This window comes from Kwoniella bestiolae, chromosome 3, assembly GCF_000512585.2.
Source record: "Kwoniella bestiolae CBS 10118 chromosome 3, complete sequence".
NCBI classification, from domain to species: Eukaryota; Fungi; Basidiomycota; class Tremellomycetes; order Tremellales; family Cryptococcaceae; genus Kwoniella; species Kwoniella bestiolae.
In genome coordinates this window covers 972,169-999,726 of record NC_089243.1, presented here as the reverse complement: position 1 = coordinate 999,726, position 27,558 = coordinate 972,169, and the positions used below count along the sequence as shown (strand labels likewise).

At 47.7% G+C, this 27,558-nt stretch overlaps 10 protein-coding genes and 1 non-coding gene across 11 annotated transcripts; 6 read left to right on the top strand and 5 right to left on the bottom strand.

Moving 5' to 3' along the window:
* Positions 1–18: 18 nt before the first annotated feature.
* On the bottom strand, positions 19–2,563 carry I302_105048 (uncharacterized protein; the record flags this gene model as incomplete). Its single annotated transcript, XM_065869984.1, has 11 exons — positions 19–291; positions 361–772; positions 859–915; positions 1,027–1,420; positions 1,490–1,584; positions 1,659–1,756; positions 1,832–1,904; positions 1,964–2,029; positions 2,120–2,178; positions 2,257–2,342; positions 2,473–2,563. 11 exons carry the CDS (start codon positions 2,561–2,563, stop codon positions 19–21), a joined length of 1,704 nt encoding a protein of 567 aa, XP_065726056.1.
* Positions 2,564–3,468: 905 nt separating this feature from the next.
* I302_105047 (uncharacterized protein) lies at positions 3,469–4,085 on the bottom strand (the record flags this gene model as incomplete). The annotated part of the gene is made up of 4 exons (XM_019195455.1): positions 3,469–3,626; positions 3,683–3,727; positions 3,781–3,872; positions 3,928–4,085. 4 exons carry the CDS (start codon positions 4,083–4,085, stop codon positions 3,469–3,471), a joined length of 453 nt encoding a protein of 150 aa, XP_019042278.1.
* A 668-nt stretch (positions 4,086–4,753) lies between these two features.
* On the top strand, positions 4,754–6,082 carry I302_105046 (uncharacterized protein; the record flags this gene model as incomplete). Its single annotated transcript, XM_065869983.1, has 9 exons — positions 4,754–4,774; positions 4,905–4,964; positions 5,043–5,177; positions 5,237–5,343; positions 5,406–5,471; positions 5,519–5,595; positions 5,647–5,868; positions 5,914–5,970; positions 6,045–6,082. 9 exons carry the CDS (start codon positions 4,754–4,756, stop codon positions 6,080–6,082), a joined length of 783 nt encoding a protein of 260 aa, XP_065726055.1.
* Positions 6,083–7,036: 954 nt separating this feature from the next.
* Positions 7,037–7,711, top strand: I302_105045 (uncharacterized protein; the record flags this gene model as incomplete). Its single annotated transcript, XM_019195457.1, has 2 exons — positions 7,037–7,131; positions 7,234–7,711. The coding sequence occupies 2 exons, from the start codon at positions 7,037–7,039 to the stop codon at positions 7,709–7,711; spliced, it is 573 nt and encodes a 190-aa protein (XP_019042280.1).
* Positions 7,712–8,252: 541 nt separating this feature from the next.
* I302_105044 (uncharacterized protein) lies at positions 8,253–10,203 on the bottom strand (the record flags this gene model as incomplete). Its single annotated transcript, XM_019195458.2, has 10 exons — positions 8,253–8,289; positions 8,357–8,430; positions 8,528–8,712; positions 8,799–8,819; positions 8,883–8,975; positions 9,046–9,153; positions 9,225–9,306; positions 9,384–9,489; positions 9,622–9,820; positions 9,942–10,203. 10 exons carry the CDS (start codon positions 10,201–10,203, stop codon positions 8,253–8,255), a joined length of 1,167 nt encoding a protein of 388 aa, XP_019042281.2.
* A 1,977-nt stretch (positions 10,204–12,180) lies between these two features.
* On the top strand, positions 12,181–14,010 carry I302_105043 (uncharacterized protein; the record flags this gene model as incomplete). The annotated part of the gene is made up of 2 exons (XM_019195459.1): positions 12,181–13,024; positions 13,085–14,010. The coding sequence occupies 2 exons, from the start codon at positions 12,181–12,183 to the stop codon at positions 14,008–14,010; spliced, it is 1,770 nt and encodes a 589-aa protein (XP_019042282.1).
* Positions 14,011–14,402: 392 nt separating this feature from the next.
* Positions 14,403–14,517, top strand: I302_105042. Its single transcript, XR_002022046.2, has one exon. It is a non-coding gene; the product is annotated as a 5S ribosomal RNA (ribosomal RNA).
* Positions 14,518–14,969: 452 nt separating this feature from the next.
* I302_105041 (uncharacterized protein) lies at positions 14,970–16,517 on the bottom strand (the record flags this gene model as incomplete). Its single annotated transcript, XM_019195460.1, has 3 exons — positions 14,970–15,497; positions 15,559–15,936; positions 15,987–16,517. 3 exons carry the CDS (start codon positions 16,515–16,517, stop codon positions 14,970–14,972), a joined length of 1,437 nt encoding a protein of 478 aa, XP_019042283.1.
* Positions 16,518–20,351: 3,834 nt separating this feature from the next.
* I302_105040 (isocitrate lyase) lies at positions 20,352–22,050 on the top strand (the record flags this gene model as incomplete). The annotated part of the gene is made up of 5 exons (XM_019195461.1): positions 20,352–20,610; positions 20,667–20,737; positions 20,800–21,137; positions 21,192–21,718; positions 21,779–22,050. 5 exons carry the CDS (start codon positions 20,352–20,354, stop codon positions 22,048–22,050), a joined length of 1,467 nt encoding a protein of 488 aa, XP_019042284.1.
* Positions 22,051–22,615: 565 nt separating this feature from the next.
* Positions 22,616–25,082, top strand: I302_105039 (uncharacterized protein; the record flags this gene model as incomplete). Its single annotated transcript, XM_019195462.1, has 6 exons — positions 22,616–22,787; positions 22,879–23,286; positions 23,375–23,540; positions 23,621–23,838; positions 23,911–24,342; positions 24,421–25,082. 6 exons carry the CDS (start codon positions 22,616–22,618, stop codon positions 25,080–25,082), a joined length of 2,058 nt encoding a protein of 685 aa, XP_019042285.1.
* Positions 25,083–25,299: 217 nt separating this feature from the next.
* I302_105038 (uncharacterized protein) lies at positions 25,300–27,404 on the bottom strand (the record flags this gene model as incomplete). The annotated part of the gene is made up of 8 exons (XM_065869982.1): positions 25,300–25,467; positions 25,539–25,666; positions 25,731–26,124; positions 26,182–26,352; positions 26,415–26,452; positions 26,662–27,096; positions 27,178–27,193; positions 27,246–27,404. The coding sequence occupies 8 exons, from the start codon at positions 27,402–27,404 to the stop codon at positions 25,300–25,302; spliced, it is 1,509 nt and encodes a 502-aa protein (XP_065726054.1).
* Between the last annotated feature and the right edge of the window lie 154 nt (positions 27,405–27,558).

Genomic DNA, 27,558 nt, shown 5'->3' with positions numbered 1-27,558 from the left:
AAGGCAGGATCCATCTCATCATATTGGCAATTCCCTTGAAGAACCCCTCCCATCAACAGGTGTCAACTCCTCGTCCTCTTCATTATTATCCAATAAACCCATGGCCACCTCATCCTCTTCCCTTGACGTGGGGTGATCCTGTTCATGGTCCACTAAATGAGATACGACGAGGTTGATGATCGACATGAAGACCATGAAGATCCACCATGCTCTGCCGCCTAGGAAACCTGTGTCCATGGAGTAGGCGAATAGCGCGGAGATCAAGGATGGGCCGACGACTTTGCCCATGCACTTTCATGTTCAATCGTCAGCACCATGTGTGATATACGACTTGATCGCCCGGTGACTTGTCTGACTCACCCCCACAGCCGTTCCTATCCCGTTGATAGCGCCCAGCGCATTCTTATCAGGCGAAGAAGTATTGATAAGCACCATCAAAAGACTGCCCGTGAGGTTCGTGACAGTCACGAAACTGAGATAGATATTGACGCAGATGGAAATGATCCATCCTCTACCTTCCCCCAATTCTACGTCCCCCCCGTTCGCCGGAGATGCAGAAGATGGTATGGGATCCTCCGTCGCTAGTAGGATGAGACGCAGGGGCGGTAAGAGGAGCCAAACGAATATCCATCCTATAGATAGGACCTTGTACCCCCCTGCTATCCCGAATAGGTTTTTGATCCGGTGTAACAACACCAGTTGGACGATGATGGTCACGAGGCCGTTTAGGGCAAAGGCCGTACCGATTGCTGAGGCTGATAGACCCAGACCACTACGCACAAGCATAAGCAAAAAAGAGATTACTTCAGTTGAGATCGTGGGTATCTCTATTGGGAGCATGGGAGATTTATCACTCACTTGTTTCGGTCAAAGAAGAACAGTAAAGACGCGGCATTCCACGCACCTTGTACGAATCTACGATTTTATAGAAGAGAAAAATCGAATTAGTTATCCCATTTGTTTGGGAGCGCGGACAAAGTATAATTCGAGATCACAAAGTCGTCTCAGATGGGAAATCAGACCTACGAATTCAGAAACCCCGTAGCAGCCATGACCCTGACTTTCTTCACCCCCATCAATTCCCAAAACCCCCATTCGCCTCTCACCCTCCTATCTGGAACTATCGGCTCGGGCCCGTCCTCCCCTCTGGGCATCTTCGATAATAACTCTGCCTCAGTTTCGATCCTATTTTCAGAGGCGGAGGACATTGCAAAATCGCCATCTTCCACCAACGTCTCAGTCTCTGAGATCAGGGACGAACTTGATAAGTGCCTCTTGTGGGTTTTCTTGGTTTGGAATGATCGGAGGAACGATAATGACATGAAGCCATTTCTGGATGCTAGGGATGGAAGGGATTCGCGGTAGAATATAAGACAGAATAGGATTCCGATTAATGTTAGACCGGCTGTGACTAGACATGCTATAGGACAGAGCGATGTCAGCTGAATCAAGTAACACATGTAACGCGAATTAATGATGATATACTCACGTAGTAGATAGGGATGTACCCTCAAGATCTCAAACGATCCAAAGAGGTTTGGGAATCTCTCGAAAGGATGGGACAACGACCCGCCGAGAGCGTTCCTATTCCCATACGATATCAGCTTTGCTCACCATCGACCATCACTTCGATAGGTACGATTTGCTCTGCCACTCACCCGATGATCGCTCCTACAGTCCAGGTCAGACCGTACATCGCAAATGCGTCTGTCGAGTTGGTCGAGTCTGTCACATCTCCAATAGCCGCTCTGATGACCTGTTAATAATATACATATAGGATCAGTATCCTGTCTTGGTGCATCGTGGGATTTCAGGTTCGTCAAATGCTTACAGCTACATTACCGTTCAGTGCTCCGCTCAGAGATCTAAAGACAATCATCATCCAGAAGGAAGTTGCTAGACCACTAAGAAGGAGTCATTCTGAATCAGTAATCGGGTTGACGCAGAGGTAGGTCTGACTTACAATAACGATCCGGAGACTACTACTCCCATCAACCCAAAGAGAATGACAGGTTTCCTTCCGATCTTGCTAATTCCCACATAAAAAGATAGATCCTCGTCAGTCTTGCACTCCATGCTCTGGGATTCGTCCAGGCTCGAGAGGCGGAACTTGGCTCACTCTGACAATTTTGCCCAGTGGTAGACAGTGAAGAATTGCACAAAAGCGAATACGGATTCCTTTAGTCCAACCATATTTCATCAGCGACGGGTTCTAAAACCCAGTGTATATGGAGATCATCAGCATGGATAACTCACTACCAATCCCGAATAAAATCCTATCCTATCTGGATTATCCGTGACGCCCAGCTCTTCCACCATCTGATTTATAAACGGAAAAATCACTATCTCCCAGCATCATCAGCATGACCATACTAATCGAACAACAGAGGGGACCGACCTGTATATGCGACTGTCGTTAAATCATCATCAGTATCAACTTTGCTTCGCTTGTAAAGTAAATTGAGAACTTACTAGGCTCAGCCAGCCTCACGCCCATCAATACAGCTATCTGAGCGAAAGGCAGAGGCGTCTGACCGTTCGACCTGCGCCGCGAAGGGGTCATAGGTGAGACCGGGCTGTTCACTCTCATCCTTCTATGTCTCCTGGTCTGCTCTGTTGTGATTGGTATGAGTGACGGGGAAGCTTGACTCGAACGGGAAGCGGGGCGTTGGCGTTGCAGAGGATCGGTATTTCCCCTTCTGTGTAATGGTCGGTCCATTCGACCAAGGACGAAAGCGAAGATGCAATATCAGACGGAGCTATTGCTGCCGGTCTGCTGGTGATGGTTTGACGTCCTGACGTGATTAAGTGATCATATCAGTGGAGGTCACATGCTGGTGATATCTGCAGACCGATAACAAGAATGTGATGCTCACTACAAGATGATACTGCCCCTTCTATACACACCGGATCGTGAGACTTCCCAGCAATTTAGAATATCTTACTTGCTCGAATCTCTAACATCAATTCGATCTGATGATTCCTTCAAGCTCTGATCATGAAACCGCTTTCGAGTCGGAATCCCATCAAAGTCAAAGATCAAATACACACGCGAACACCTCCACTAGCATCTATGGAAAAAAAAACTTAAATTTCCCATCTCACCCACGACTGGATTTCACTTGGGCTTCGAAAATGCCTCACCTCGTTCACCTTTGCTCAGCTGATCGCCCTCTCCCATCGACTGGTATTGTATCGTGATGGTGATTCCAGGGTCTCGACCCATGGGAGTGTAGTACTCGTAAAGTGGGATCAGAGGAGTATCGGTATAATCCGAGGATCGAGCAAAGGGTAAGGAGAGAGAGAGAGTGGAGAGTGGGGTGGATCGTCATCGGATTAGACCGACCGGTACTTCGGTAGACCGATTTCCCGACGAGATGACATGCATGAAAGAAAGTAGAAAGCAGGCATCATAATTACGAGATGTACAAGTGACTACCTAGCCTAGATCCGAGATTTGGTTGGACTTTATGTTGAGCATGTACATGATCCCGAAGATGAAACTGCTGATGACGATTGGACGATCTTCAAGTTGCCCCCTACCGCACCACCCAAAGCGGTCACAGACCACGCTTGACGACCGCATACTGCTATGGCTTGTTTTTGAGCTTGTTCGAGTCGGCCCTCTGCAATGGTCTTAGCCGAAGGCTATTCTGATGGAAATACAAGAAATATAACTCACTGCTTATATCTATGGCTGTACCTCCATCCACAGCTGTGACGGTCACTATCGAATTGCGATGTCAGATGTAGTGATGCTGTGTGTGGGGTCGTACTCACTGGTACAACTACCGCTGGTTGCGGTGTTGGTCACGTCGTCAACTCTCAAAACTTGAATGGCTCCTTGAATACCACCGCCGAGGGATAACAAGCTATATGCGCTTGGTCAGCTTACTCAGATCTTGGAGAAAATAAAGTCCGACTTACGATACATTACAATCATGCGAGTCCAGATTCCCACCTTCGCATACAGGTTCTACCACTGGTTCTGCTCGGGGTGATAGAGCTGGTTCGGGATGTTTGATAACCCTACCACATACCAGTGGTAGGAGGACTACGGTGGTGAGAAGGGGCTTGGAGAACATGCTGATGGATTTGTGGGAAGAAGGTAAGACGTCAAGTCAAAGTGAGATTAAAGGAATATTCAAGTGATAAGCTACCAGAGCATGAGAAGAAGACTAAAACTCGGAAGGTGAGATTGAGTCTTCATAGTCTGCAGAAAGTCATTGGGTGTTGACACTTATGCAGAAAGATATTGACATATGAAACCCGGATTTATCCTGGTAGACAACGGTAGCACTGATGGATGTGTTACAAGGTCGAGGTCACTATACCTTTTCACCGTATCCAAGAGAATCAAGATGATCGTCGCGAATGAGCTGTTGGGAGACACTCAACATGCACTTCACTTGTGACTGTAAGTCGACAGTGATGCCTACAAGTGCAAGTGAGGGGAATAAGGTGTTTTCATATGCATGGGTAGTGAATGGATGAATGACTGAATTGATTGAATACTGATAGCGCACAGACCGCTCAAGTGGAGGTGGTCCACTCAACTGACTCGTACAAAAACATTGTCACAGTGACTTATACCATCCTGTCTCTCATCTTCTCTTCTCTTGTCTTCTTCACATCTTACTCATTCACTTCACTATATTCAACCTCACAAGCACTCGACATCTTGGGCTTACCACACAATCCCGAACCTAATCTGATACTCCCCCTTATTCCTTTCCTCCCAATCCTATCAAAGATGACAACTCATCCTACCGAGGTGAGTTGTTTAGCTTTTTTCCCCTCAATCTCATAGGGTGGCGAGATATCCCCCAAATATAATCACACCCCATCAGGTTCTCTAAGTAGTCATCACAGCCCAGCTGCTGATCTTAGTTGATGATCTGCAGGTCGCCGTCCCCTTCACCCGAGGCGGAGGGGTTGATTTCAAGTCAGCTAGAATCCAAGGTGTAAGTCCACCTTGAACTCAATCTCACGTCAGCTCATGTATCAGTCGAACGTGACTAATTCAACGGACCTGTACACAGTCTGCCCCACCCCGAGCTTTTGCCAGAGCTGCCCAAGGTACCTATCCTCCTACCGGATCCTCCAGCAAAAAACTTCAAGGTCTCGATCCTAGCGCTGAGGAGATCGACGCAGTCATCGTTCATGATCTTCATTGGGTGAGTATCGAATGTCCCTTGCAATACGATTGTCCTTGTTGCTGATGTACACCCTTCAGTGGACAAACGATCATGATCTCGTTTCTCTTGCGGACCAAGTTGGCTTCATCGTTGGCACCAAAGACGTTCAATTCTTGGAGCACAAGGTCAATGGTAAAAGCAAAGGGCGAGTATTGGTTCCAGTGACACCGAAGAAACCCTTCTAATCCGTGTATTAAACTCATCTAGTCAAGCCGTAATCAACTGTCACACTAAGGAAAACGCTTTGAAGCTCCACGACTTCTTTCAACACAAGTAAGTACTAAAAGTAACGAATACGAATCTCACTGACCATTTAGTAGCACTTTCCAAGGCAAGAAGATCCCTTCAGCGTTAGCTTCTTTCGCCTTTGGCAATCCTCTTCATCCTGGTAGTCAAGGTGAGTTCTTGCGATGCACGGTGGACAGACATCGGACTGATAGTAACTCAGAATTCCCCTCCGTTCGTCCTTTGAGCACAGCCATCCACAGTGCCGTCCGACAGCCCACCAACGCCCACGGTGGCGTCAATTTCAATCGAGTACGACCCAACTCCAGAACTGCGATTCATGCGAACCTCGGCGTCGGTCATCCCAACCCTAGATCCTTCAGTATGGGCAACTTCAACCCTCTTCCCATGCAACAAGGTAATTCTGGTGATTTGGTACCTCTTGGTGAGTTGGATTAATAGAATATGTGAATGCTAAAATTATCTGCAGATCCCGCTATCGCTTGGTCCTCTCAACAAGGAGGAGAGTATATTCCCTTCGGGTATAGTGAGTAACGTGGTGGAAAGGCCAGTGCTGATATGCAGTTCCCATGAACCCTCCTTTCCACCACAACGGACAAGAGTACATGATGGGTGGGGTACTTCCTGCTGTCCAATAGGTGGGAAGTTTCCGCCTCCAATGGTAAGTCTGTGCGATAGGGCTTTTTGGACCCGTAGCTGAAAGTGACGTCTTTAGCTCGATTGATTAGTGTGTAGGAGGTCTCTCCGGCTATCATACGGGCGTTTCGAACATGTGTCCTTCGTTCTTCCACATTTCCATCCTGTATCAACGTAACAACAAACATAGCATATCGCGGTATCAATCCTCTCACATAGTATCCTAGTCCAAAGTCGGCACGCTGTACCCAATAAGGGTCGATCATGTATCTGTTTCATGTCCATATCGTTGCCCCGCTTGAAGTCATCGGGGTTGAATAGACCATGATTAGGCTGAATGGTTACAGAAAGCTCGTTCCAACCCTAACTTATCACGTTTCATCACACATCCAATCGTGTAATCGTTACTCCTCCTAATCCGTGTAATAGTTCTTTTCCCACCCCGGCTATTTGGTAATAGATCTTGAATGATGGCGAAATCCGCAGCTTCTACACCATCGACATTCCTTTGTTCTACGACCTCCTTGTCGAAATGATTTAGCATGATTGAACCCCCTTTTTACCTTTCGTTTCTTTGTCTGCTACTGGTCGCTCGCCTTACCAACTGCGGCGGACCTGTCCTTTGATCATGATGCTGAAAGCCCCTTTAGAGCGAGACTGCGGATTGGTACCAAGGACGGTCTATCAGTCTAATCGATCCTTTGTTTCTCATCGCTCTGTTGTCTGAAATTTTGCTTGTCCAGTTCACAAAAAAAGGTATATTAACCCCATCGCAGTCGACTTCGCCACTACTTTTTCCTCTTTCTCATCTCATCTCAAACTGATTAAAAAGAAATTTTCATTCTCTTTTAGCTTTTATCTATCAAACGAATTATTACCCTAAGTTGACTTTTGCAAAGACAACCCAGACCAACCCACTTAATCTTTACCTTACTTTTTCTATCTAAATCATTACAATGCGAGTCGAAAGATCTTTGCTCCTTACTGCCCTCTTCGGTGCTCTCGCTACCTTGGTAGCTGCCCAAAACGAGAACGGGTCCGAGGCTGAAGGGTGAGTCGAGGTCTTCATTCCTACCCATCAAGTCTGACAGAATACCTTCCTTCCTTTGTTCGACCAACATGGCCCATCACTGACTTATCCCTCTACTACCAGTGCCCCAGTAGAGTCCGGTGCCGCCGAAGAAGGAGGTGCCGCCTCCTCCGCTGCCGGCGCTGCTGCCTCCGGAGCCTCCTCCGCCGTCGAGGGAGCCGAATCATCCGCCTCATCCGCCGTTGCCGGTGCTTCCTCAGCCGTCGCTGGTGCCTCCTCGGCCCCTGCATCTGGTGCTGCCTCTGGAGCCTCGTCCGCAGCTGGTGCAGCTGCCACCGGAGCCTCCTCAGCTGCTGGTGGTGCCTCCTCTGCAGCCGGTGGAGCAGCCACTGCCGCCACTGGATCTTCCTCCTCCAAAGCCTCCAGCTCCTCCGCCGCCGCCACCTCCGGAGCATCAGGATCAGGCAACTCATCAGCCTCTGGTAACTCCTCTGACTCGGGGGCACTGCCACTCCTCGCCATTGCCCACGGATCGGAATGGCTCACCGGCGCTGCCGTCGTGGTTGGTGCGTTCGGTGCGGGAGTCGCTGCTCTCTTCTAAGTCCCTTTTCCTTCCTTCCTTGTTTATCCTATATGACAATAAAACTTTAAAGTCGGATAGTAGGTTGATATAGGGACATGAGTGAGGATGGTGCGAGGGACTAAGGTTGAAGATTGAGATATACGGACAATTCATCTCTAATCTAGTTTGATCGTCATCCTGTCGTATCTATATATCAAGTTGTGTGTCTTCTATGTAACTTATTTCCGATTCCTGTTGGGTATCGACATTCATTCGATTACCACTTGACACTTGACAAGGGGGTTCATGTCCTGTGAGTTATCGGTACATCTCGACAGCGTATAAGGTAGAGCACTATGACGATCAAGAGCGATTCACTCTCTACGAGCTGTAAAAGGACATGGATACAGCCAGCAACTCCTTCATCTTTCACGCACATCGCACTCGAGGTCAATCGGTGCAGTCATGGTCATATTTCGCGTGTCAGTGACATGGGAATGAGCTTGATAGGTCAAGAAAGAACATCCATTCATTACATGATATACAATATCTATGTATGATAATTATCGTGTCTCATCGCTTAAAACATGTCGACGTATCTCTTTGTACACGAGTACCTAGAGTAGAACGAGATATGAGTCATTGCCATTCAAGGGATATCGTCGAGGGAAAACAAACGCTCACCATTCGAAATCGAAGTTGTTACCTTGATCACACCAACAATTACCCCTTGTATGAGCTTCACCTTGTGGGCAGTGCTACATTGAGTAGATCAGCATCAATCATGATTTATCGGGCCGGATGCCAGGGTCAGATGTGATGGAGTCAGTCAGGTGTTGATAGGATTCGACTCACTTGGAAAGGTTCATGCCTATAACCGATATCCTCGAACCAATGGATCTGCTCCTTCTTGGCGAACAGGGCAGCTCCGATGGAGTGCACAGGCGCATCACCCCATCTCTCATAGTAGAATCCACCTTTCTTATCTAGATAATCGAAGAATTCCGTATATGGTTCGGATCTCCAGAAGTTGAGGTCACCTATAAATACACATGGACATCAGCAAAGATGCCCATACTGAGAGGAGAAGTCATAGGAAGTTGGTGATGGGTATGGTCAAACATACCAATTTCGAAGTTCGACCAGACTGCGGAGTCGGAATTGCAAGATTAGCTACTGTCATAGAATTATCTGATCTCAAATGACTCACAGTGACATTTGTTATACGTCTCACCGCCATCATCACTCAAGAATTGCATAGCATTTCCTTCGGGTAGATAGTCAGGGTGTTCTTGGATGAACTCTGCGGGATGAGAATTCGGTATCAGTCATCGACTCGACATGGGTATTAATAGCTAGATGACGTAACTCACCTTTGACAGCGTCCCAGAGCGTCGGTATAGTTTCGATATACTCGTATAATGAGAGAGTAAACCCGTATACCTTTTGCTCATCTTTCATGACCAGGAAGGGGTCGTAGTCTAGCAGAGAAATCAGTCCGATGAACCTTCGTGACTATAAGATTCCAAATCCTGAAGAGAAAATGGCTCACTTAGATCACAGAAGAACTTGACGGAAGGTTCGATACGCCAGTAATAGTCGTAATCAGCGAGAAGAGGGTGTCGGTAGAAGAACTACGATAAATCATAAGTCATCAGTGGGAGATGATGCAACAAAGCAATTGTCGGCGGAATGACGGAATACCACTCACCCCAGAGTTGAATCTACACATGTTCCTATATGGTACTGAATGTCCGTAAATGACCTTCTTCCTAATCATCTCTTCCCTCGCCTTTGTAGCTTTCTCTTCGTCGATCCTATCGAGGTTTCATCGATTGATCAGCATCTGAAGAACATCACTCAGGGGTACTGCTTCGACTCAAGGCATAAATGGTCTTGGTTCTATTCGTGCGGTACCACCATCAGGCGAAAGCGAGACCTTGACTTACCACTCGGGTTGATGCCAATGATCCGGTTCGATCTTCCCATAATGACATTTCGCTTTAGTCATAGACTGAGTGTATCTCTTGAATTCATCCGAGAAATCATCATCGTTCAGGAAGACGTAATCGTATTTCGCCCAATGGTTGAAGCGATCTTCCATCTGTCTCATGGAATCTAAGAATGGCCATAGATCGGAGTTTCGAGCTGTAGACCGGCACGTCGAATTCAAGTCAGCGTAATGGCAATCGCATGGTAGGATTGTGCGGGAAAAGTACGATGATGCAGTGAAGAGATGAGGGTGATGGAGATGATCAAGCCTACTCACCGAGAACAACGAACACGGCGTTCGCCCTCCTCCTCCCGTCCAGAGCCGCATCATCCCTCAAATCATCTGCTGAAGGTAATCCCTCCCCTCCCCATTTGGGCACCGCCGAATCAGGCGGTTGACCAGATTTCCATCCTCCGGAAGGTAAAAGATTGAAAGGCGATGTTGTTGCTCTGTACGTCGGGTGGATGGATGCGAGTAGGTGTAGTAGGAAGACGAATCCGGCGGCTATACCGATATATCTCCATCTGGGGATCATCATCTTGCCTAAGAATGATTACTGTGGTAGGTGGTGTAAATGAACTGTCGAGATGCTATGTTATAGATGCGATGTCAAATAGCAAGTACTTGATAGTGATGATGATAATACGTTATGAAACAGTACTGGTCCGTCCTTTGTCTTCGAGTTGAGCAGTCGATTTGATGGGATGATGAGGTGTCCTTTCGTCCAAGGGAGGAGTATTTGCTGCGGAGGAGGGATATGATCCAACTGGTCGTTGTGAAGTATGATCTGCGGAGGACAGTCTATCGCATCTGATCAAGAATGAGGAGGGATTCCCGTATGGCTGGCTCTTTAGGAATGTGGTAGGTCCGTAGCTGCTTTGGAACTCAGATGTCACGAGACGGTGAAAGGAAGGGGAAGGGGTGCGAAAAAATTGGTAAAATGACTGCGAGTTTGTCGGATTGATCTGATTTCGAAGTAATCTTCGCCCCTCTTGACAGATTTAGATGTTGCGGTGTTGTTTTTGGTACAGGTTTTTCTGGCCACTCGGTGGTCGTCGAATTGTCCTATGCCACTGGCTGAGAGATGGTTATGTTGATGAGAATATGCCTTTGACAATGCCAAGCTACAAGCTACAATTAATTACAGCAGCCCAATTCAAGACTGATGACGAGGATATTTAGACTCATGGGAGTGAAAATGCGGAGTCCCCCGTTAGAACACACCACGCGATGTGGCAGTGCACTTAGCTTGATCTGATCCCGAGGATAAAAAACAATAAATGCAATCTATCTGTAACGCAAGCAAGAAATCGTCTTTAGGTTGATAGGTCATCATGTAGTAGGTCAGCTGAGCATAGTCTGGTGATGTTGTATGAGCGACATCAGAACGAGGACACCGCCAAAGTAGCGATGCAACTGAAAAGCACTCTGAATAGAGGAAGGCGCGATGTTCGAGGTGATTGATGATCTCTCGCAGGCACTTCATCCATAGCTCTATATACTAGTATATCACAAAGTTATTCCAGTACATCAATTGGTTAGCTCGTTTGATCTTGTCTAGCAACCTGATATCCGTGGAGAGCAGAGTGAACTGAAACTCATCTCATACTGAAATGCAGCTACAGTGCATCTACGCGTCATGTTCCAGCATCAAAATCTTGTAACGCGTATGAGCTACCCAGCCATAAGATATAGAGTTCAGGATAAATCGGGAATCACCTACAAAGTGCACCCTGAAAATCAGGAATGGGTGATGTGACATATCACATATTCACATAAAGGAAAATAAGGAGAAAAGGTCGCGACTGTTATTTCACTTTTCCATTTTGATTTTCCACCTTTCTCCTGGTTCTCGATTCATCTGCAACTTACGCGTTCTTTCGAAGAGGGGATGTTACCCTGCTTATTGCCGATATCTAGGATCTTTTGGATCCCCTTTGCCTTGCACAAGCAGAAGAGCACTGGAAGATCGGAAATTAATAAACATGTGCTCCCTTGATCTTAGTGACGAACGTCAAGTAGCGAAAGCCAGCAAAAGGTTAATCTTCTGTGGAGACGAGAGGGACGTCAACAACGCCCCGTCTGGTTTGTTTATATCACAATCAAGCAGAAAAGTAAATAACGCACTCCACGGTATAGAGATAGAAAGTGATATACATAAACCATTCTTCCATCTTATCCTAACTGATCATCCTTTTTTCCTATTTCCTTTCCATCATACCAACTCCCTTCATCATCATCTATCGATCTGCTATACGTAGATCATCACAAGTTACTTACCTCACAACCCACACTCACACCGCTGCGGATCCCATAAACGAAAATTGACCACTGGTTGATCAATCCACACTACGCCTACACGTCCATACGTACACCACATTCATTTCAACGCACCCACAGACACAGACCCAGCTCAACGAATATATTAACGCTAGATACGCATCGTGAGTGCACTTCTCTGAGATCTACGTTGTATTCCCACCCAGACTGATGTACAACATGTGACCTCCAGACAATGCCCCGAATCCCAGTCCGAACGACACCCTACCACGCCTTACCGCGATGTACACGACATTACAAGTCCAAGCGAGACCTGATACTGCGTGCGTTGGGTAAAGCATCATTCATCAACGGAAGTCAGTTCGTCATTGCCTGGATCTCCCCCAAGGGAGATACCGACATCTTCGCTTCCGAGCTTTTACAGTCCGCCGTGAAAGATACCAATGGTAATGGCGGTGTGCTCAACAAGAAAGAATTAGAGAAGGAAGCTGCCAGAGTGAAGCAGGAGATGGTCAGGAGATGGGACGAGATCAGACGGATGGAGGAGAAGGGCGAACAACCCCCTTCCTTACCTGATGAAGACCTTGCTATCGAGGAGAACGACGAGGAAGTAGGAGATGAGGTCGATCCTGACAAGACCATGGTAGATGAGGAGGACTCCCTGGACCCAATCGAAATGTCCACTCTGGAAACTCCATTGAAAGCCAATGGTACAGGATTGGGTATCAACGCAGTCACTATCAACAACAACAAGAAACTCTCACCTACAGCTACTACAGGTGGCATGTACTCCACATTCCCAATGACATCCACCACTCCCCGATCGTTGACTCCCTCTTCCACCTCCAACGTACCCATGCAGACTATCGTGCTCAAGCCTGAACAGATCGAGGGATTCTACATGGACAGATTCACAAACTTGCAACAACAGACCTGTAAACTGGTTGTCAAAGCTTGGATCAAAATTATCGAACCTAAAAAACAGATGAAGTTCCCTTACAACAAGGGAGAAGAGTTCAAGCCCACCTGGTGGCCTGATGGTGTCAAGCATCGTGAACCCGATCACCTACCCAAAGATGGTAAGTAACAGATACTTACAATTACACGTATCAAAGCTGATGAGTTGCTGCCAACGATAGAACGAAAACTTCTCCTCATGTCCATCATCCGAAACCCTTCCGTCAACGTCGCGAGACTACAGCTCTCCACGGCCGAGACCAGCGCGCTCATCTCTGCATCTAAACTGGCCATCCTCCGAGAAATCTACATCGTCGCCAAGGAGGAAGAAAGGAGAAGACAAGCTGGCGATACCACCTCCGACTTGACCATAGAACTACCCATCACCACTTCGAACGGTTCGCCCGAGCCTTCCGCCGGCGAGAAGAGATCTCACTCTGATTCTAACAAGGAGAATATCAATTACGATCTTCCCCATGCTCACACGCACGGGCACGTATCGAAGAAAGCCAAGAATCACCCCAGATTACCTGCCCTGGCTTTGTCCACCCAACAGCAGAATCAATTCACATACGATTCACCATACACCACCTCGCCGTCGCCATTCGCATTTACCACTGCGGCTCCTGCTCCTCAACACCTCTCCCCGCACGTATGGGGGGAAACCAGATTATCCAACAGTGCTACCTCCTCATCCTCTACTGCTGCTCTCTCGCCATACGGATATGCTACCTCCGATGTTCACTCGGAATACTCGAGATCACCTAATCCAGAGCACCAACAACAACAACAACAACAACAGCAAAGACAATATTCGAACCAACATCACCTGGCACCTATCCTCACTCATCACGGCCACAGCCACGGCGCCACTTCCCCCGCGATCGACTCGCCATACTCCATCCAAGGACAGGGCTCTGCGGGATACTTCCCACAGCAACAGCAGCAGGGGCAGAGGGGTTTGCCAAACGGGTACATGCAACAGCAGCAGATGGAGTACTTGCATCATCATCATCACCAACAGCAGCAGCAGGACGCTTACGGGGGTTTCCAATCGCCCTATATTGCTGAACAAGGGTGGGAGGGGCAGTATTCTCAGGCAGCGTAGGATGGTCTCGTAGTAGTTTTAGTAGCCGGGATGTGAAGGACGATCTAATCATCATCTTTTAAAAGTGTTTGTTCTTGATCTTGTATATTTTGCTTTGTTCATCTATTTGGTTCTAGATCATCTTGATCTGTGTTGCTGGACAATATAATTCGTTTTTGTTTGTGCTTGTCATCTCGATATATCTAAAATCCAAATACACACGTACCCTCCATACATATACTTTATACCATCGCTCACTAAGTCAACCTAACGAAATGAATGTCATGTCAAATTCCACAATCTACCTGAACTTGTACAATACAAGCTTGAGCCGTTCCGCCGTCGAGATTGACCAGTACTGAGTGTCTATTGCTGTTGTAGATATATGGTGATACCTCAAGAGTACTCCCATCTACGGCCATAGAAGCTGGAAAACACCGCGTCCCGTTAGTTCCGCGAAGTGAATCTGGCTGTCGCTCGATTAGTACCAATGTGGGGGACCATTTGGGAATCCCGAGTGCTGTAGTTTTTTGTTGTTTCGGTGTGTACGATTTCAGATTAGATGCTGGCTCGTCAGAGGGTTGAGGACGGGCGAAAAGTAAAAGAGAAGTGTTGATGAATTTTCAGTTAAGTCACCCTACCCAGAGAAGAAAACCTAGTACCGAATCATCATGATCGTTGGTTTCGCTGAATTGTATCGTTGTATAATCGTATAATGCATAGATATCTAGCTTTCATTACTCGCTGTGAAGCAATTTTGTGATCTAGGTATATAGATAATTCCAAGATATGAAATATACATATACTCGGCGGATTGGAAAGGACGTTGATGTTATCGTTATATGTCATATTTGATTAGATTGGTTGTAATGTACCATACTAAGTGTCCAAAAAAGAGAGCCAAGTGAGCGAAGGAAATCTATAGCGAGTGGGACATATACAACGAAGGATGAAGCACCAAAAATAAAGAAGTCGAAGGACTAATAAGGAACGATAGGAGCAGGTTTCAAGATCCGTTCATTCTCGATCCTCTCCTTCTCCTTCAATCCCTTTCTCTTCTTCTTTTGGTTCTCCCTAATTTGGATAGACCCCGAGTTTTCGAATATCTCTTTCAACTCGCCTCTATCCCTCAGACTCAAGATATCATGGTACGATCCCAGACTATTCCCCTTCAGTACTAACTGGGGCAAGTCTTCTTCGCTCGTGCTCAATAATCTCGAGAGGAGGGGGATGAAGATCTGATGATCCCTTCGTTGATCCACGTCGATGATCAATGGCGCAGGTGAGATTCGATATTCAGACAAGATCCTCTTGATCTCCCGGTGATATGGGTCTCTCATTTTGCCGATCAACACCAAGGGGTACATCGCGTTGATCTCGTTTTGGAGCAGCAGTAGATCTTCTCGGGCGTTGGGGTGGGTAGGATCGAAATCCAGGACAGTGTGAGGGCCGATGGGTTTACTGGGATCGAGAGATGGTAAGGCGTTGGCCGTGGTGGATGTGACGAACTGAATCATGTTCTCATGTCAGAGGGTTTCCGAATGAGAATAAGTGAAAGGCCCAACTCACGCTGATCAAAGCTGCAAATTCCTCTTGAACACTCTCGAACTCCAGGCTCTTCCCCACCACCACGGTACTCTGCATGGCCGCTTCGGCCGATCTCGCATCATCAATCTCATTCGCCATCAAGGGGTATTGACCTGATGTATCATGCTGATCGACGTATCTCCTCGAAAAGGCCAGGTCCCGTTGTTGTTTGATAAGATGATCCATATGGTTCGCGTGGGACATGGCTCGGTTAAGCAAGACCAGCCCGAAAGTGAACACGCAGACGCCGATCAAGAGGACAGGTCGTAGTCGACGAGGTATCCTAAGTAGGTAAGATAAGGTGGTAGAGTATGATGGATTTCCTGTACCGTATGGATTGGTGATTGGGTGGGTTTTAGTCTATGAGAATGATCAGCGATCATGTCTTCATGATTAAAAGATCGACTTACCTTGGCATCATAAGCGAAGTAACCACTGTTGCTCTTATTCTTCTCGAGAGGGTGACCCTTGGGCGTATGAGCTGGAGATGCGATAGGGTTGGGTGAAGTATATTCCGGTATACTATACATTTTAGATCGGAGGGGGTTATGCGGTGGTAGTAGTGGGAATCTGGAACCGGCAGAAGTCGAGGTCGAGGTCGAAGTGGAACCTTGGAAAGGGATGATCAACTTGGGTGTGGGTTGTTGAGACATCGACGATAAGACCGAATGATCGGACGACATCTTGGGTGTGGTCAAGAGTTTGGCTTGATCCTTCTCTGACATGTCCATCACGTCCGGAGTCATGATTTCCGAGGTGGTGGAAGAGGTCGAGCTGGCAGGTGAGGAGTCGTCGTGGGAGGAAAGGTCGGAGGGCAAGAGTGGTGGTAGACCCATTGGTGAGCTGTTGATCGAGCTGGCGGAAGTGGGATCACTGGATGAAAGTCGATGATAAGAGTATCGCTGACCGTGACCGTAGGTGGATTGAGATGGATCAGACATCTTGGCTAAAGGTGGTGAGAGTGGTGGTGTATGAGGGAGTATATAGGTAGGCTGAGCTTGTCGAAAGGTGACGGTTTTGGACTGTTTTTGCGATAAGAGTAAAGAAGCAAGAGGTGAATGTCAGCTGACAGGAATCTCTGCGAGAAAAAGTACTGGTGGATGGATAAAAGGGTCCGAGGAGAGAAGAAAGAAAACGTATTCGGAAGGGATTGTTGAAAGTGGATAATGGATGATAAAAGAAAGAACAAAGGTGAGTGGGGTGTAAATGGGACAAGTAAGGAAAGAAAGAGAATGATGATATGTGAGTAGTGTGAGAAAGTATACATGAAAATGGGACTAGGGGGATTGATGTGCGATATAAAAGTAAAGGAGGGTGTAACAATGGGCCATATTCGATGACTGATGATTCATTGATGATCGGACTCGAAACGGTGTATACATCCATCTTGGTTGATTGAGTGATTGTGTGAATCCAGATGAAACCGCTGACATCTACAATTAAACCCTTATCGTGATGAGACCGTGGTCAAAGCGTTACGGTCTTGTGTCGTCATGGTGGGAGAGGGAGAGATGCAGCACCAGCCCGAGTTGATTGATGGACAGGTTTGACGATAGACCGAGACCGTGGTAGTAGTGTAGTGTCACCGATCAAATTCAGGATGTTGATTATACAGTGCTGCGATCCAATCGATCAAAGGGATAGCAACATGTTTATTAATCGGTTGAGTGGGCAGTGATGGCGACGGTGATGGCGGAGATAAGGGAATAAGGGTTTCATCCGTTCAACAACGCTTTGACCACCGTGTCTTCACAATATACGGTTTTGCGTTTCATGCCGTCCACATAATTGCTAACTGATGACTGATACCGGCGGTAAGGGAGGGTCGGGCATGTGCATCTGCGTATGGAGCATCCTGTTCTAAAGTATAGCATATTCGGTTCCGGTCCGGCGATAAGGGGTCCTTGATGGTGCAGTATAGCGTGATCGAGTTTGATGGTAGATCTCAGATGTTGAACCATGATGAAAAGAAAAGAAAGAAACACAGGAAAAGAGAAGAGTGAAAGGTTGGAATAGAGGAAACCGGATAGTTGGTCAAACATCACTTACCATAATTTCAGGATGTGTTTTCGTTTGATCGTTATCTTATCCTAACTTGTCGTTCTTCTTTCAAATACTAACAGCGTGGAAAGGTCCAGCCCCGATCAACTACTGGATACCAAGCGATGCGGGACTGTCTGATGACTTTGAGCGAATGTTCGTTGGACGACGGTGGGGGATAAATAAAGAACAACAAGGTGGTCTGAATTTATATATGTCCCTACAACACGCGAAATATCAGCATCTATGATTCAGGCTCCGACATGCTGGCGCCATGCCCCATGGAGAAAGCCACAGGCATAAACATGATTACGCATCCTTGACTCTTTAGATATGAGTGTGCGAGACAGAGAAAGGCACTCACCTATTCAAAGTGCGATTCACCAATGAGTATCACGGTTCACTCTTCGGTAGAGGACTCTGCCCATTCGATTTTGATTGTACTTTGAACGTACCGCAGGAACAAGGAGGAGCGATGAATTTCAATTCAATAGCGTTTGGCTCCGTTCCCTCCTTATATATATCTATTGAATCGCCCAACGACCCACAACAAACAAAACACAGAGGAATTCGACGTCTGAGAGGGTGCTTCACAGATGTCTGATCGACAGACAAACCAGCCTATGAGTATGAGATAACAGGATGTGCGTCGACCTGTTGTTCTTACGTCCTATTGAAACGTAAAGTACGGTATGAATTGATCTCGTTCTCTGTCTTCGGTTGAATCTTGAGTCTTGTTTCTTGGTATGTTGGACCTCAGTCGAGATTGAAATGGTGACTGACTCAAATGTACTAGTGTGAGTACGCCCTGGTGTACCTTATAGATCTCTCTCCTGTCACGTTTAGGTACTGTAGTCGTATTGACTTTTAAATAGATGTTGATTGTTGACGGTATTCAGACCCGATTATCTTTTGAATGTGAATGTGAATGTGAATGTCGTCCCGATGTCAATTGGAATGAATGATTGGTGGTGGGTGAGAACCACAACGACATTTTGAAAGATGTTATGTATATATGTATGTCACTCTGTCCACATCCTCCTCCTCTCAAAACGACTTCACCACCTCATCATCTTCGTTACTGCAACTAAAATAAACTATCGATACCCACTCTCTCCTGTACCTGAAGGATTCCACCACTGCCAAACGTTAACCTTTTTTCCTTTACATATTATCGTCCCAGGGTCGTCAGTAAAAGAAGTCGTATACCCGCAGAAAAAGTTGATCTTGGGTGACTGCTTTTACCATCTTACCTGTTTTTTGGATCTCCCGTCTCGAATGGGAATTGCGGGTACCGTCCCAGAGGGAGAGCTAAGCTAAGTACTTCTCCCTCACGATGAATTTACTAATCAGACCGTCCTGCGCTCCGTTGAAGACTGCGGCGAATGCGAGGTGACTTATCATTCCCTAAGGTATGTGAGGTGGCTCAGCAAGGGGATACGGTGATTTATGTTGTACCCTGCCCCGCCCAAGGAAGAGAAACGACAAAGTCGATGATCTGCCGAGACACGTATAGAGGGAAACTTTACGTTGATAAGATTTCGTTTTTTTGTTCTCTTCCACGTTAACCGACGCCCACGCCTTACGGGTGGCGCTCACACGTGAGAACCAGGATCGGTTTTTTTCAGACAGTCAATCACCTTGCCCAAAAATCCTGAGCGGGAAAAGCCACTGACGATTGACTACTGGCTGTTTAGAGAATTCTGTACGTTCAAACTGTTTTTTTTGGGTTGTCTCGGGACAAGATCGGTTAACTTTACATAATGAGAACCCGTATTTAGACTTCGCGCAGTCTATGCACAATACCCGCTTTGCTTTGCCTTACCGCCAGCATTCACGGAGCGTTGCTCGTCATCATACTCTATGAAATATGCATGTAGACCTAGCAAATGCCGCTCAGTCATTTGCCGAAAAGCATCCACCAACGATGATCAGGAGGTATGAGCACATCGGATCGGATCGTCTGGCGAATGTATAACGGAGGTAAAAGCTTTCCCATGCAACATCATTCGTCGGTGAGCGTGAAGTACGCATTTCCAACACAAAACGTTTCTGCTATTTTTGGACTGTACTGTTAATAAAGGACACACGATTCCTCGTAAGCAAATTACTGTAGCACTTCTCAATTACAGTATTTCTTTCTCACGTGTAACGATGGCTTGACCAGGACAGGAACAGTCTACAACGTGATGAGTGAAGAGCTCTTTCTGATGATAAGAGAGTTGCGGACTCTTGTCTTTGCCTTCAAGTGTATATCTCACTCCTTATCACGCCACTCGTTCGATGCTATCTCACCACGCCAATCAGGTCCGTGGGCTTGTCTTGTCTTGTCTCTCAAGGACGCCTCGGCACGGAGGCGAACAACCTGCTCAGCTCAGGTGGATATCTCCGACTGGTCTGTCTAGCTCTACTCATATCAAATACAGACGAGTGAAGTTTAAAGTATGTCACTAGCTTAGCTCTTGGCTAAACATACAATCGTTGCGAGCAGCACCGGGAAGCAGAGCCTGTGGATTTGACCACTGTAGCTGGATTTTCCGATGACGCAAACGAATAAGCTTAAACCTGACAAACCTAACGAGGAAAGGAATGTCGGGAATAGCCGCGCTTAACTCACATACCCGCACCACAACTACGAGGACTCACCCGTCCATGAATGAACTTGTTCAACTTCATCATCATGAACCTTGTTATCCGTCCAAATAAGTATAAAGCGTACCAAGCACAAATACAACATGTCAACCGAAGACTGGCTCAACCCCTCGTCCATCGAAGAATGGTGGTCGTCCCCCTCTCAACAAGGTATCAAACGACCCTACTCGGCCGATACCGTCGCCTCCCTTCGAGATGTCTTTCCGGAGAATCACCATTCGAACGCCATGGCTTTGAAGCTCAGAGGGATCTTCGAGAGAGTACAGAAGGATAGATCAGTGAATCTCACGACCAGTGTGATTGATCCCGTCACAGCGCAGGTCATGGCAGAAGCGGGGTTTGGTAAGTCCGTGAATCATCAACTTCGGGACCTACGCAGCTGATGGAGGTAAATCAAGAGACACTGTATGTTTCCGGTGGGATGTCAGCGAATACAGACACAGCTACGGACGATCCTGGACCTGATCTTGTAAGCTACTGTATCATCTCAGCCCACACTTTGTGAGAACATTGTCTGACCTTTGGAGCCAGGCAGACTACACATACGATACCGTGCCCAAAAAAGTATCCACCATCTACCGCTCTCAGCTCCTCCATTCACGTACGGCCCGGGTGAATCAGAGCGGGAAAGAGGATATTCCCCTCCTACCTATCATTGCAGATGCAGATTCGGGTCACGGCCAGCACACAGCCATCATGAAGTTGGTGAAACTCTTCGTGCAGAGTGGAGTATCGGGATTCCACCTGGATGATCTCGTCTCAGGGGTGAAGCGACATGATGGGAAAGATGGGTTGTCGAGTGTACTGGTACCTACCAACGAGTATCTCAGGAGATTGGTAGCTGCCAAGCTGCAGCTGGACATTATGGGGTAAGTAGAGACTCCCTTGTACAACCCGGTGAGAGGGAGCTGACTGGTGGGTAGATCCGAGGTGGTATCTATCGCTCGAACGGACGCCGAGACGGCCACGCACATCACTTCGACGATTGATCACAGGGATAGACCGTTCATTCTGGGTGCGACTGTCCCTTTACCCCGCCATTTCATCCATACCGAGGGAAACTCTGCACGGGAAGAATGGAAGAGGGAAGCGAAATTATCGACTCTGGACGAAGCGTTCCAAAAATCTCATCCAGACCTATACGATCAATTCATCTCTCAAACTCAGAAGATGAACGTCGCCGAAGCCTTGTCAGTAGCTCACCGACTGGTTCCAGCATTCTACTGGAACTACGAGAATCCAAGGACGTCAGAAGGATGGTACGCTTTCAAAGGTGGGATCGAAGCTGCTTTGAGCAGGGCAAATGCCGCCGCGAATATCTCGGATGCGGTCTGGGCTTGTGCCCACAAGTACAAGGCAGACGAAGCACAACGGTTCGCAACAGGCGTTCAGGAGGTACACCCTGGTAAATGGATGGCATATAACATCACGGGTGGTTTCCCCGAGGATGGTGAGTTGCCTTTCCGCTTTACCAATTATCACACGCTGAATTTGTGTGGTCGGATGATAGGCTCGGCAGACGAGGAAGTCAAGAAGATACCTTCCTACCTCGCTTCAATAGGCTACGTATGGCAATTCCTCCCCATAGCTGGTCTGACAGCCGTCGGCCACGGATCTCAAAGAGCTATGAAGGCAATTAAGGAAGATGGGCTATACGGATACTTGTCGAAGGTGTCGAGACCTGCCGCGCGTCATGCCGATGGCACTAGCCCGGAGTGGTGGTGGAAAATCATGGGAAAACTGGCAGATGATGCTGCTGATGCTATTGGTGAGGGGTTATAGGTAGACTGGATATAAAGCAAGTAGATGGACTATAGATGACGATGCTTATCCGAAAATGATGGCGTAGGTATGAGCCTCCTTTCCAAACAGTTTTCCATCTTGTCAGATCGTCGGTGCTACTCACAAACTCAATCAACACTGACGACACAAAGGGTAGAACTGATACATACCGAAAGCAAAGGATGTGACGCAGCTCCTTCTTTCCTGTCACTCGTATTGACGAGACTGTCCTTTCATGGTCCTGCAAGTACACCCTTTGATGTTCGACTCCTACAAAACCTTCATGAGTAACACCACTTGTCTTTGTGGAACGTGAGCTTGACAGGTATAAATGATTTTTCATATGGAATTAGGAAACCCTTTTGGTCTTTTAAACCCAATTATCAAATAATCATTAATCACAACAAACATTAACTACCACTCGCAACACTCGAACTTCTACCATCCTCCAAAATAACATCAAACGACTCGACCTTATATTCTCCCCGCCACTATACATAACAATCCCACCTTCGATCGCAGCTCATTGTGCAAGACTACAAGCGAGAGGTAGCTCATTAGGAAGATGTCTTACTTTGTCCCGATGAATTCTATGGGACATGGCCCGTCGTGGGGTCGTCCACCACCATCATCACCCCAGAGCGGTTCTTCCATCCGAGATACACTGAGCGGGTGGGGTAACAGCGCGAGAAACTGGGCGAGTGGTCTCGCTCAGAATGCTGCCGATCGACTGAGACGTGAGTGGTACAGTATATCCCGTTGCTTCTTCTACCAAGTCGCAATCACGCACGAGCTGATCTGACGAACTTCGATTCTGGAATACTGTAGCCAATACACCCCCACCAGGGTGGTGGTCGAACCCCTCGCTCGCACCTGGCACCGCACCCTCAAGCAATCAAAGTGGCCCTTGGTCTTCTGCCAGCGCCGGTAGTGGGAGCACGAGCAACGGATCATTCGCCTACCAACCTCCTCCCCCTCCTCAGGCATATACACCTACACCCACGCAACAACAACAACAGTCGTCTTTCCCCACTCAGACTCAACCCATGACTATGCCTTCTCGAGATGCCTCTATACAATCTGCAATTCGGACGGCGGCTTACACTGATGGGGACAAGAAAGGGTACAAATTTGAATACGATGCCACCATATTACCGCCCAACAAGACGTATACAAATTCCATCGCCGATGAGAACGGTAAGGTCGCTTATACGTCTGTGCTGACCATCTCAGAAAGTGAGTGAACCAAAGAAAGGTTTCTGCACCTGCATTGCATCTCCACAAAGTGTATTGATGCTTGAGTTTTTTTTTTGGCGACTTATAGATGGCAAGAAGCATTGGGATATCTACTCTGGTGTTCCACCTCCCGGCGCTACCGGCACAACAGGAGCGGCTCAAAGTGCTACAGGGCCATCAGGTACGAATCTTGCCAATACCACTGATCCTACCCAGACTCAGGGTACCGAGCCCGAATTGTACCATCTTCCGAGGTGAGCCAAGTCCCTCTGTCAAATCACAATGAACCTGTCTGTCTATTCGCGTGCCGACCTGACTGATGCCTTGGATTTAGCTTCAAGGAGATAGTGAGTGATCACAATCCCGAAAGTTGGGTATTCGGAGTACCCCCAGCAGACCTGTCAGGCGTTGGGAGCTCAAAGGGCCAGCCGCTCGGCAAGAACGGTCAGAGATACTCTGAGATTCTATTTGAGAAAGGCAACTATACAGCGAGCGGGTTTGACCGGCCCAGACAGATTCTGGAAGATACTACCAACTGGGTTCAGAACAGATGTGAGTGGTTTCACCGTTCATCGATTTGATTGATTGATTGTGACTTGACTTATTCACCTCGTCTCGTTGCAGATCGCGCGATGTTACCAGCAGATTATAGAGATCCCTGGGGCAACAGGGCAGGCGGGAGAATGCTGAACAGACATCAGGCGCGGAACCTCGCCGTGCAATTCTTGGATCGGGACCACGATGGATCGGCAGCTCGGGAGTTCGCCCTGGTCAGCTGGATGGACAACTACGTCTCGGAGAGTATGTTCTCAGACACCAACATTGCGTTCAGCGATGCTCCAAGACCGCTCACCAGTAACGGGCTCGGATCGGCGACGAGTCTCGCATGGGACGGATCCAAGTTATCGGACTGGGCGGTCAATATGGTTGGTCCGCCCGAGAGCGGGGTAAGAGATTACTGGGGGGTTGGGACCGTGTTCTCCGATAGGCAGATGGAGAGGATGATGGATCTCATCGATACCGCTCAGAGCTACGGTGATGATCTGTGTGAGGCAGGTGAGTACCGTTACATACCAATGGGACGGGACGGGGATACAGTTGGCTGAATGAATCCTGATGCTGATGTCAACGCAGCCGGATTGGACCCAGAACAAACTTCGATCGTCTCATCTCAGGTCGGAACCGCCCTCGCTACCGAGGTGGCCATATCGCGCAACAAATCGGCAGACAACGACCAGAAGAGCTGGGCGTACGGGAATCTGTTCTCCTTCTCCAGGCAGATGAGCAATCTCTCGGACGACGACAGGGAGACATACGTCAGCCTCGCATCTGGGAAAATCACCATCGACGAGCTCCGGTCGTGGCTCCTATCGAAAGCCTCAGCTCCAGCCTCGGCATCGGCTCAAGCCTCGGTCGACCCTTCAACTACTGGAACTCCTATTCCTGCTGGTACTGCCACCGCTTCGAACCCCGGTACCAACTCCACATTCAGCAACCCCGTTACCAACTCTACGTTCAGTAACCCCACCACTCCCAGTATGCAAGATAGGATGAGAGCTGATCAAGGGAATTGGCAGAGAGCTCAAGAACAACAGCAACATACGAATAGTTATGGGATACCATCCCAGATGCAAACTGGCACCAGTTTTGGAGGGGTAAACCCAGATGGCAGAGGTCCCAACACCAACAAACCAAGTTCTCTGAAAGGTGGCAGACATGTGGCATTCAATAATCTGGCCGAAGTTCGGCCTTACTGGGATAGCCAACCCGCGAGCGCATCAGTGCATGCGATGTAGAGTGACTGAGCCTGAAACCGAGGTGATGGGTCTTCGGTATCATGTATGTAGTCAGAGCAAACGAAGGACATGAGATGTATTGTGTATCAGTAGTAAAAACACACGATGTTACGATAACGATCTAATCACTGTGTCATTCCAAGACGATACATACGATAAATAATACATACCCAATCTATAATTGCAAATCCATCTGATCATAACATACTTGCACAACCTACTTGATTCTGAAGAACTTGTCCAGCACTTGAGAAAACGTTTTGATGGCCTTGTAAGTTTCCTCATAAGTAGCAATGGAGAACGATAACCTGAAATAACCATACCCCTTTCCTCCGATCGCATGTTCACCACCCGCATCAAAATACCATCCAGGTGCGAATAATACCTTTTTTGGCACGGAGAATCATCGACGTCAGCATCGTTCGTTGACACGCACTAGGGGTATTCTGGACTCACTAGATTGTCCGCTAGCTCGGTCCATAATTTCTGGACTAGGACATGAGTGGCATCTTCACCCTTTCGAGTGAGATCGTCGTAATCTGGATGTTCACTGACGTGTACACCTAGGAACACGAACATTCCGGCTATCGTTACAGAATATTATCAGCTCCGAACAGACTAGTTGTCCACTAGAAGAACCGCACTCACCAGTCGGAGGAGTAAACGTGACCAGAGCGGGACCATGCAGACCTTTCTTCTCGTCCCACTTGTTCCTTGGCTGCTTAGAATAGCAGGTGATCGTCTTGGTACCTTCGGGGAACAGACCCTGAGTCTTGAGCTGATCAAATTCAAGATGGAAGGTGTCATAGAAGGCATCGCACATCCAAGTCTTCCTCATGTTATAAGTGGCCTTGACACCCCTCAACCATCTGATGTATCCCTCGAATCCCCATTTCTGTAGCATCGTGGTGGTTAGCGCAGTGGCGAATCCACTAGGAGCTTGAGTGGAGGTCTCGGTGATTCGAGTTAATCGCTCGATGAATTGAGGGTTGGCGGTGATCCATCCTAGTCGAGATCCGGGAGCCGATGTTTTCGAAAATGTCTGGATAGATCAGATAACGTCAGCTTCGTTTCAATGGTTCGAAGAGATATCACCCACATCCATTCGAACGACTCTGCCATCGGTATCGAAGTGAAGATAACTGGGAGGCAATTGTTTGATGAATGCTTGATTACCCTCTGAACCTTCCTTCTTCTCCGCATCGGCGAGTCGTTGAGCGAGGACTGATCTATCAGATTTGGTTCCTTTGGGCGTCCATTCGCCGGTGTACTAATGGAGAGTGAACGTATAAGCCCAAAGTATGGCTTCTATTGGAAAACCAAGTAACTCACCAAGCAGTAATAAGGCTCATCCTCGCAGATAATCACGTCTGATCGTCAGCTCTATTCAACGAAGTATTGCACTCACCATATTTCTGGCAAATCTCGTAGAGCTTCTTCTTCCTTTCCGCTTCCATAGTGGCACCCGTGGGGTTCTGCCCGGTAGGAATCGTATACATAATATGAGGTCTTTTCTTGCCACCCCGCTCATCCTCGTTCCACTCGCTCAATACCTTCTCCAGATGTTCGGGTGACATACCTTCCTTATCCATCTTGATAGGTATAGTGGGGCATTCCCATGGCAAAAAGGTATTAACCGCAGAAGGGTACGTCCATTCTTCTACCAAGATCGCATCGCCCTTCTCCGCCAATAGACTTATGATCTTACCCCACCCATCTGTGTTCCCCACATTCACCAGCACATCCCAATCTGCGTAAGCGGGTTTATAAACCTTCGAGACGTACTCCCTCAAGAAGAGAGGTAGTGCTGGTGGACCGCTGGCAGCTTGGTATTGGAGTGAGGTGGAGAGTTGGATGGTGGTGGGACTGGTGGGTTGAGGAGCCCATTTGGGAATGGTGAATGATGATGTGGGTAGTGCAGATGAATTGGGGAATAACCACGAAAACAGCGATTTGCCTTTCTTGGGTTCCCGAGGTGGATCAAGTGGGAATGCGTCGTGCGCTAGGATCGTAGCTGAGAGGGTCTCGAATGGGAATACCTCGGGGTGAGGGATACCTGCTTATATAAGCGGAGTTCTCTGCGAGTAGAACGTACCTCCTGCCATTACAATCTGTAGGAGTCAAATCAGCTCGGTTCGATTATCAGAGCAAAGACCGGCTCACCATCCCTGGAACACCTTGGTACCTGTAGAGCTCCTTGAGGGTACTAGCAGCTCGATTCTTGGAGACTTGGTTCAAGTGGTGGGTGAAGTCCTTTGCCTTTGGCAGTGAAGCCGAGGCATCGGGTTGGGGTTGTGTGCCATACTCGAAGGCAGAGTCCATTTTGCGTTTGCGCTATAAGCGATGATCTACAGTATATACAAAGAAAGAGAAATGGGATAGGATACAAGAAAGATAGATATGAGAGATGATACGCTGAATCAGCGACCATAAAGAGTATAAATAACCTCGAGTTGCACGATAAGAGGCGACGATC